The sequence below is a fragment of a genome, unplaced genomic scaffold (genome assembly GCF_019419815.1).
Source record: "Pyrus x bretschneideri cultivar Hongxiangsu unplaced genomic scaffold, Pyrus_bretschneideri_v1 Contig58, whole genome shotgun sequence".
Classification (NCBI taxonomy): domain Eukaryota; kingdom Viridiplantae; phylum Streptophyta; class Magnoliopsida; order Rosales; family Rosaceae; genus Pyrus; species Pyrus x bretschneideri.
The window spans coordinates 1,931,487-1,942,273 of NW_025999796.1; the positions used below are offsets into that span (position 1 = coordinate 1,931,487).

The following is a 10,787-nucleotide window of genomic DNA, read 5'->3' on the forward strand; positions in this document are numbered from 1 at the left end:
CCAACTGAGAATCAATCTTGTATGCAAGTATAACATATGTGGAGAAGAACCCCTTAGCTAGCCTTCATTCCATTCATTCCATCACAATTTCATATTTACATTCCGCTCAGTTTATTAACTTGTTTTGTTATTTCAATTTTCTTCAAATCAAAACTTTTTCCCCCCCCTTTACTTTCTTGTTCTTTAGTGCTTAGAATCTGTTTAGTTTGTGTTTTAAAGTATTTTGAATCAAGCCATAATCTTAAATTCGTCCAAAATTAGTTTTGAGTCTTTTGGTTTGTCTTAATGTTTTAAATTTTAGTTTTGCATTCTTTGAGTCTAGTTTAGTGTTTTATCTTGTTTTTACGTTTTTTGAGTCAGTTTCCAAGGTATTAGCAATCCCTCCTAATCCCCGGTCCAGAATGATCCCTACTTATACTTATACTACAATTGACAAAAAGAGGGTTTAAATTGTGTGCGTATAAATCTCGCATCAAATTTTGGCGCCGTTGCCGGGGATTAGCAACTTTGCTAGTCCCTTGTCTTTATTTTTATTTTTATTTTTTATTTTTTTTGTTGTTTTTTTTTTCTCCGTGCATTCTTATTTCAGATGCTTAGTTTGTTTGTTTTCTTGTTTTTTAGGTACTGTGTATGACTCGTAGCTCTCGGCCTATTATAGAGAACATCTCCGACTTTGACGGTGATTTTGAACGCACTTTGAGGAGAACGAGGAGTCAACAAGAGCCACCACAACCTCCACCACAACCTGGGCTTGAAGAGGACGAAGTAGGTGTAGAAGAAAAGCCCACTGATCAAATTTTTGAAGAAGAACAAGCCATGGCAGCAGATAATAGAACCATCAAGGAGCTTTCGGCCTCGGGTTTGGATAATGCATTGCCTCTTTGTATCCAATACCCCACGGCTGCAGAGGGGACGACTGAGGTGTTTGAACTCAAATCCAGTTTGTTACACCATATTCCGAAGTTCCATGGCTTGTCTATGGAAGACCCCAACAAACACTTGAAGGAGTTCGAGGTGGTTTGTTCGAGCATGACCCCCGTCACTGTGGATGGGAGTATATTGAAGATGAAGGCCTTTCCATTTTCACTTATGGACAAGGCCAAAGATTGGCTCTACGAACTAGCCCCAGGAACTGTGACTTCGTGGGAGAGTATGAAGCGTGCTTTCTTGGAGAAATTCTTCCCTACTTCGAGAGTGATTCTCCTACGAAAGAAAATTAGTGGTATTCAACAGAATCATGGGGAGACATTCCCGGCTTATCATGAGCGCTTCAAGGGCCTTGTAACTTCATGTCCTCAACATCAAATGAAGGAGGAACTTCTCCTTCAATATTTCTATGAGGGCCTCCTTCCTATCGAACGTCAAATGCTTGATGCCTCAGCTGGAGGAGCATTGGTGGACAAAACACCAAGGGATGCCAAGATTCTCATAGCCAACCGAGCGCTCAACGCTCAACAATATGAAGGAGTGGGCCAAAGGGAAGCCCCACGGCAACAAAGTGTAAATGAGGTGAGTGCTATTTCTGAAATTCAATCACAACTTGCTAATCTTACTTCTCTTGTTTCTCAGGTTGTGATTGGTCCAAAAGCACAAGAACACCAAGTTTGTGGCGTGTGCTCAATTCAAGGGCATCCATCCGACAAGTGCCCTCAACTAATCGAGAATGGTGGGTGGGAATCTGCCAATGCAATTGGTTTCCAAGGACAAAATCACAACAACCCATACTCGAACACTTACAATGCCGGATGGAGGGACCATCCAAACTTCAAATGGAGGGAGCCACAACAAACTGCCCAACAAGGAGGATTTAGGCCAAACCCCCCTGGTTTTTATTCCAAGCCGTATGCACCCCAACAATCCCAACAACCTTCGACATCATCTCATTCAGGTACGTCCTTGGAAAGTAATCAAGCGATGCAATTACTAACCTCTATTTCGCAGGGGTTGCAAAATCAAAACAACCGGATAGAAAATAACGAGAAGGAGATGATGGATATGAAGAAACAAATAGGGCAGATTTCTGAGTTCCTTGGACAGATTAGAGATAAAGGAAAACTTCCTAGCTCAACCACAGTCAATCCAAAGGGAGGATTCGAATCCGCCAAGGCCATCACCCTAAGGGGTGGAAAAGAAGTTGGGAACGAGCCAAACAATTCCAAATCTGCCCAGGAAGTAGATGAAGAGACGACACAACCTAAGGAAGTGTCTAGCTCACCCACGGAAAGAGTGAAAAACCCAATGCCGCAAGCCTCCAATCACCCTAACTTGGCCAAATCAGGTAATTTAAGTTCAAATTCATGTACTTCACGTCCTAATCTGCCCAATGTACCTTTTCCTCGCAGGTTCATGCAAGAAAAAAAGGAAGAAAGCGAGAAGGACATTCTTGAAACGTTCCGGAAGGTGCAAGTGAACATACCGCTTCTCGATGCAATCAAACAGGTTCCAAAGTATGCTAAATTCCTCAAGGACCTATGCAATACAAAGAGAAGAAGGGCAAACAAAGAGGTAGTGAAGGTAAGCGAGAATGTGTCCGCTGTTTTGCAACGTAAACTACCTACCAAGTGCAAAGACCCCGGTAGTTTCACGATTCCTTGTTTGATTGGACATAATCGTTTTGAACATGCCATGCTTGATTTAGGTGCATCCATAAATGTCATGCCTTATTCCATTTATGCATCAATGAACCTTGGTGAGTTAAAACAAGATGGCGTTATAATTCAATTGGCCGATCGTTCTAACGCTTATCCCAAGGGAGTCCTTGAGGATGTTTTAGTGCAGGTCAATCACCTTATTTTCCCCGCAGATTTCTATGTTTTAGACATGGAGGATTCAAGCCATGCTCCATCATTGCCAATCTTGCTAGGCCGTCCCTTCATGAAAACAGCAAGAACAAAGATTGATGTGTATACGGGAACATTGACCATGGAGTTTGATGGGGACATTATTCATTTTAATCTTTCTGAAACCATTAAACATCCAATTGAGGACCATTCTTGTTTTGCTATTGATATCGTTGATTCTTTGGCACAGGTGCATTTGGATCAAATGAACGAAGATGCACTTGAAGTAGCCTTAACCCACGGCATGCAATCTGACCATATTGCCGTACCCCCTTGTGATGAAGTACTTGAAATGGTCGCTGCCCTCGAGTCATTGCCCTTCCACTCTGGTAAGTCTCCAATCTCACTTTTAGATTTAGTTTTGACTAACAAGTTACTTCCATCAACTGAGCAGCCACCTACACTTGAGTTAAAGCCATTACCTAGTCACTTGAAGTATGTGTTCTTAGGCAAAGATCAAACGCTACCCGTCATCATTTCAAACTTAATCACGGCTCAAGAAGAAGACAAGTTGATAAGGGTGTTAAAAGAGCACAAATCTGCCATTGGATGGACTTTGGCGGATATCAAAGGCATTAGTCCCACCACGTGCATGCATCGCATCCTTTTGGAGGAGGAAGCCAAGCCATCTCGTGAAGCTCAACGTCGCCTTAATCCACCTATGATGGAAGTAGTGAAAAAGGAGGTTATAAAATTACTTGATTGTGGTGTTATATATCCTATTTCTGATAGTCGTTGGGTGTCACCTGTGCAGGTTGTTCCAAAGAAGTCTGGCGTCACAGTGGTGAAGAATGAAGAACAAGAGCTTGTCCCCACTCGTGTTGTGACTGGTTGGCGTGTTTGCATTGATTACAGGAAGTTAAATGCCATGACAAGGAAGGATCACTTTCCATTACCATTCCTCGACCAAATGTTGGAAAGGTTAGCCGGTTATGAATTTTATTGCTTTCTTGATGGATATTCCGGATATAACCAGATTGTGATCGCTCCGGAGGACCAAGAGAAGACAATATTTACGTGCCCCTTTGGCACTTTTGCATATAGACGCATGCCATTTGGCTTGTGCAATGCTCCGGCGACGTTTCAACGATGCATGGTGAGTATATTCTCTGATTATGTGGAGAAGATTATTGAGATATTCATGGATGATTTTAGCGTGTTTGGCAATTCATTTGATCATTGCTTGAATAATCTGACTTTAATCTTGAAACGTTGTGTTGAAACGAATCTTGTACTTAATTGGGAAAAATGCCACTTCATGGTTAAGCAAGGTATTGTTCTAGGCCATATCATTTCTGAAAAAGGCATTGAAGTAGATAAATCTAAGGTAGACCTTGTTCGCCACTTACACTCTCCAACTTCGGTTAGAGAGGTTCGTTCGTTTCTTGGCCACGCAGGTTTTTATAGGCGTTTCATTAAGGATTTCTCCAAGATTGCACAGCCACTATGCCGTTTACTTCAAAAAGAGGTGGTTTTCGAGTTTGATGAAGCATGCTCCACGGCATTCAAGCACTTGAAGGAAGCTCTCACTTCGGCTCCTATTATCACACCTCCAGATTGGAGCCTTCCATTCGAGTTAATGTGTGATGCGTCGGACTATGCCATTGGTGCTGTTTTGGGACAGCGAAAGAACAAGCAACCCCACGTTATCTATTATGCTTCTAGGACACTAAATGATGCTCAATTAAATTATTCAACCACTGAGAAAGAATTACTTCCTGTGGTTTTTGCATTAGATAAGTTCCGATCTTACTTACTTGGTACTAAAGTTGTTATTTTTACTGATCATGCAGCTCTCAAATATTTGCTCACGAAAAAGGAGGCCAAGCCTAGATTGATTCGATGGATGTTGCTTCTACAAGAGTTTGACATTGAGATTCGGGATAAGAAGGGCGTGGAGAATGTGGTGGCTGACCACCTAAGCCGAATGGTGCATGAGGAAGCAATGCCAATTTCTGAAACCTTTCCCGATGAACAATTAATGTCTATCCAGGTAAGTGAGCCTTGGTACGCAGATTTGGTGAACTTTTTGGTGTCTAAACATACCCCTAGCACACTTAATAGGAATCAATGTGATAAGCTTAGAAAGGATGCTAGGTTTTATGTTTGGGATGACCCATACCTTTGGAAATTTTGTCCCGATCAGATTGTCCGACGTTGTGTGAATGAATCTGAGTTTCAATCTATTTTAACATTTTGTCATTCATATGCATGTGGGGGACATTTTGGCACCCAACGCACTGCCCTTAAAGTCTTAGAATGTGGGTTTTATTGGCCAACCATCTTTAGGGATGCTAGGACGTTTTGCCTTACATGTGATCGGTGTCAAAGAATGGGTAATATAAATGCTAAGGATCAAATGCCACAAACCCCTATACTTTCTGTTGAAATATTTGATGTGTGGGGCATTGATTTTATGGGTCCTTTTCCTTCATCACATGGTTTTCTCTATATCTTGTTGGCGGTGGATTATGTTTCCAAATGGGTGGAAGCAAAAGCCACCCGTACTAACGATTCCAAGGTAGTTGCAGATTTTGTGAAGTCTAACATTTTTGCTAGGTTCGGAATGCCTCGAGCTCTTATAAGTGATGGAGGCTCACATTTCTGTAATCGTACAATTGAGGCCTTGCTCAAGAAGTACAACGTTACACATAGGGTGTCCACACCCTATCATCCTCAAACAAGCAGGCAAGCCGAGGTGTCGAATCGGGAGATAAAACAGATTCTTGAGAAGACAGTGGGTCCAACAAGAAAAGATTGGAGCTTAAGGCTAGAAGATGCATTGTGGGCTTATAGGACCGCCTACAAAACACCCATAGGAATGTCCCCCTTTCGGCTTGTTTATGGCAAGCCATGTCACTTACTGTGGAGTTGGAGCACAAGGCTCATTGGGCCGTGAGGAAGTTCAACATGGATGTGGATGCAGCGGGAATTCATCGTAAGCTTCAATTGAATGAACTTGAGGAGATACGGAATGAAGCTTATGAGAATGCTCGCCTTTACAAGGAAAAGACGAAGGCCTTTCATGATAAGATGATTCGCACCAAGTCCTTCTCTGTTGGACAGAAAGTGTTGTTGTTTAATTCTCGTCTTCGTCTATTTCCGGGTAAGTTACGTTCACGTTGGATTGGACCCTTTGTTATTACTAACGTTTTTCCTCATGGTGCAGTCCAAGTTCGTAGCTTCAAAACAGGTCAAGAGTTTAAGGTGAACGGGCATCGTTTGAAGGCTTATTATGAGAACTTTGTGGAGCACACCGTGGATGACACCCCCTTGGGTACCGTAGGCTCCAATTTGGAGTAAATGGATTCTTCGTCCGGCTGCAAGACGTAAAAGAAAGCGCTACTTGGGAGGCAACCCAATACAGTAAATAAAACTTTTGCTTGTTCATTGATTTTTTTCGATAAATTACAATTGTATCTAAATATGGCAGAAAGATGGAGCCTTTACAAAGGTTGAGTACGTGAGGCCCCACTACGTGGCAACACTCTCGGAGCAGAAGGCATTGGAGCAAGAGGCATAGGAGCGGGAGGCACCGAAGATAGATCATTCAAGGCCCCAAACCTTGGTGGAACGCTGGATGACCCAGGAAAGAGGTGCCTCTGGAAGAAAGCTGCAAGCCTTTGACGGTCATCAAGCTCGTCAAGTTTCCTCTTCATGCCTGTTGAATAATTGTTGGCAAGCACGTGCAAACTTCGGTTCTCGTACTTAAGCTGTTTGATCTCCTGCTTAAGACTCTCCACCTCCGCCATCAAGGATTCAACCTGTCGGGAGCGAGCAAGAAGGCGTTGGCCCATGTTGGACACAGAGCCAGCGCACTGAACACTTAGAGCCAGGGATTCTTGAACGGCCAACTCATCGGACCGTCCTGAAAGCAGCTGACTGTCTTTGGGAGTGAGGAGGTTCCGAGCCACTATCGTAGCCGTTGTGGGATCCGTCATCACAGAGTCCTCATTTGTAAGAGGGCCATGAGAAGATAAGAAAGACGGGCACCATACCTTACCCTGATGAGACGTGACCGGATCACTGCTTAGACTCAAATCTAAGCGAAGGTTTGATGGGTTGGATGAGCTAGCCATTGTTCACGAAGTTAAAAGAGAAGGGGCGGACGGAGTAGATTTTCAAAGGGCCGGAGACGAGTTTCAAGAATGGAAAATCTTCAGAGTGTGTGAGTTGGCGGTGATCGATAGCTCTATAAAAAGCCAAGGCAACACGTCCACCGATTCAAAAAGCCTCGGCTTTTCAGAAAACGCGTTCAACACGTGGAGGCCATCATCGCAACTACACGTCTTTAGCCGACAAGCGCAAAGTTCGGCGACGCTTTATCTGCTTTTCAGAAAACGCGTGCAGCTTTATCTAAGAGGCGTCTTCAAAGATCGAAGAATCGTCACTATTCCAAAAAAGCCGGATTTGCGGGATCAAAATGTTTGTCGACAACGGTAAAAGAACAGTATCACCACTTGCTATTGAATTCCCTATATATGTCGACCTTCAATTTTTTTGGCAAGACAGAACTGAAGAAAATGCCCAACTCTTCCTCACCTCTGAGGGCGCACTCCGAGCAAAGCCTTTCGAAATACTCCATTCTTTCTTCTTCCCCAAAGATGATACCAGATGCCTGGAGTACAGATGACCCAGGAGGAAACAGCACCACAAATACATGTGCTGATTCATTCACCGCTTCTTCAAAAGCAAAGGTATCTCATATCATCAAGGGCAAAAGCAAAGGTATCTCATATCATGCTCTTTCCCTGTCTTTTCCTTTGTCCTTGATATTATTTGCATGGCAAAGTGAAAGAAGCAATCAGCCGGCACTTGGAGTCTATATGGACTCTATTCCCTGGTTGCTTACCTAGCTTTGCTGAGCTATCCTCTAACCCTCTTCAATACGAATTGGAGAGATTGAACAAAGAAACAGATAAGAGGAGGAAGCTCAGACCTTCGGGGGAGACCAAAGGAAGCCTGCTGCCCAGTTCAAGAGTAGCACAAAGGAAAATCAACGATGGGAGCAGCACAGTTCAAGAGTAAGCCTGTGGAATCACAAAGATCCAAGCCTCACTGCAATCACCAAGGAAAAGATGGAACGAACACTCCACAACCAGATTTGCATTTCTAAACTCTTCTCTTTGTTAGATACATTCTGCCATGTTTAGTATGTTTAATTGCTGTTTATATGGTTGTTTGTGTTTAGTGTGGTTTTTAACATTGAGGACAATGTTTGATTTAAGTGTGGGGGAGTTTCTAAAGTGTTTTGATGCAAATTCGTAGGGTTTTATCCACCATAACTTCAAATGTTGTTTCTTGCTGTTTTTAAGTGTGTTTAGTGTGTTTTGACTTAAAAATTCGAAAATCACATAAAAATTTGAAAAACATGTTTTGAAAAGCCTAAAAAGAGTGTTTTGAGTCATTTTTGTGTCGTAGGTCACCTTCCAACACAATGATAAGGATTTGGTTTCTAATTGCATGACTGTTAAAAAGAGTTATAAACATGGAGAAAAGTTTGATTTACTCTTGGTATATGCTTGGTTATGGTTATAATGTATGACTTCACATGCAATCATAAAAGAAAAAAAAAAAATTAGTTATGTAACATGCTTGAAGGAAGGAACTCAAACAAACGCTACAACCCTGAGAGACTTGAGCCTATAACGTTCTTTGGAGAGTATAATCTGTGATTTCTTGTTTTCCAAAGTTGTTGCATGATCTCATTATTCTTTGCTTGGTTACTACTTAGAAGGCATTTCATCATATAGTTCCAAATGCTAGAACTCATGCCCATTTCATTCAAAGCATGTTATTGATTTGCATAACATATATCAAGATGAAGTTGTGTAGTTGCCACCATAGCCAAATAGCCTCACTTCCCATATTTCGTATTTGTTGTAAGTTTTAACCCCGTTGAGCCTTGTGTAGCCTTTATTCTTTGTTTACCCACATTTTCCTCACCTAGCCTAGTTTAGGACAATCCACACCCTTGTTCTTAAAAGATAGTGAGCATAACTTAAATGAATTCCTTTTGAGTTACATTATGCAAGAAAATGAGTGTGGGGGAGTAAAAGTTGTTCTTACGTTTATATGTATGTTTTGAGATTCAAAAGAAAAAGAAGGAAAAAAAAAAAAAAAAAAAAAGAGAGAAAAAGAGAAAAAAAAAAAAAAAAAAAAGAGTGAAAATAAGTGAGGATGAACTCACGAGCGTTGATGGTTGAAGAAAGGGTCCAAAAAGTGAAAATGGCCCTAAGTTTTGTGTGACTTTCCCTTGGGTGTTCAAAGTTGACTTCTGCGTTCTTAAGGGAATTCTAAGTGCCCGATTCAATACTTTGCTCACTATTGCTTTAAGAATGTTTGTTTATCCTTCACCTTTCATTGTTAGCCAATACCCCAAGCCCCGTTACAACCCTTGACTTCTATCTTGAGTGTTGTGTATTTCAATTGTGGAGTTTGAATTTGGTATGAGCATATGGTGTCACTGGTTCTCGCGTCTAAGTAGTAGCATTCCATTCATGAGATCATATCTAAACATGCTTATTAACTCCAGAAATTGCGTTCCTTGTGATACATATATGTGAGTGTTCATTTTCATGTTTACATCAATCTTCTCACATATACTTAGTGTAGGGCATGTTACTACATTCAAAATATGGTTTTAAATGCTTAATTGTGAAATAGTATGTGGTGACTCTGATTAAGAATGTACTTAAGTGTGAAGATGACTAAAATCTGTGGGAATGATGATTTTTAACATGTCATGTGCATTGGAAATCCCTAAGACGGTTGTTGGAAGGTTTAGGTTGTGTTTTACGTGTTTAGTGTCGTTTTGTTTATTTGTTTTTATTCTGTTTTGCTCGAGGACTAGCAAAAGTTAAGTGTGGGGGAGTTTGATAGGAGCATATTTAGGTGACTTACTTAGCTTGTTCTCGTACATTTACGTTATGTTTCTTTAGTTATTTTAGTTCTTTATGCTTCTTTTGTGTGTTTTCAGGATTATAAGACGTGTTTGACGAAAGGATGCATTGTGGAGTGTTTTGGGGCCTTTTTTGGAGCACTATTGGGCTAAGGATGGATAGCTTATTCTTGGAGCCCAAGTGTTAGATGAAATTGAAGGCCTTGTATGCACTTGAGGACACAAAACAATGGCCCTAACCCAATTACAATCACATTGCCATGGGCTTAACACAAACACCATTCCTTGCCATGCAAGGGGGAGCAATTTGGGTCCATTTCATGCACTTACACCCTAGCCCAATTACACACCATTGCAGCCAAATCCATTCTTTGTCGTGCACATTCACCACCAATTCAACCACATGCACTTATTCCTCCATCATTACAAACAAATCAGCCACAATGCACCAAAACATCCCATGCCGTGACCTTCCTAGCCATTTCCAGCTTTTCCCTTTACAATTCACATGCATTCCATACTTTTCTTAGCTGTTTTCCATCATTATTTCAGCCACCATTCACCCTTTATTTCACATGCATTCACCCACACTTCATTTCCAAACAACAATCACTTCAAATGCCATGCATTCACATGCATTTACACCACCAAAAACCCCTTTGCCGTGGGCTCTCAATGCCTTTCCAGTTTTCCCTTTTGTTTTCCAGCTTTCATTCTTCATCATTACAAGCACATTCACATGCATTTCCCACCTAACATTTCCCCCTTTAATGCACATGAATGCCCTTCATAAATCAGCCATATTCACACACCTTTTCTCCACCCATGCCGTGCAAATCACCACATATTTCCAGCTTTCCAAATCAGCCACCTTCACATGCATTCACTCATAATCATTCACTCACCTTGCAGCCACATTTCCACCCACCTCCTAGCTGTCATGTTCCCTCCACTCCTCCTATAAATACCCTTGCATTCATTCATTCATGCATTCCTTAATTTTCATACACAAACACACCACAAACACACCATTTCCCAAACCTTTG

The 10,787-nt window shown here is 41.6% G+C and overlaps 1 protein-coding gene across 1 annotated transcript; it reads left to right on the forward strand.

Moving 5' to 3' along the window:
* Positions 1 to 933: 933 nt before the first annotated feature.
* On the forward strand, positions 934 to 3,021 carry LOC125471156 (the record flags this gene model as incomplete). Its single annotated transcript, XM_048571276.1, has 2 exons — positions 934 to 1,425; positions 2,314 to 3,021. Coding segments are annotated over 2 exons (1,200 nt in total), but the record flags the coding sequence as incomplete, so codon positions are not given.
* Between the last annotated feature and the right edge of the window lie 7,766 nt (positions 3,022 to 10,787).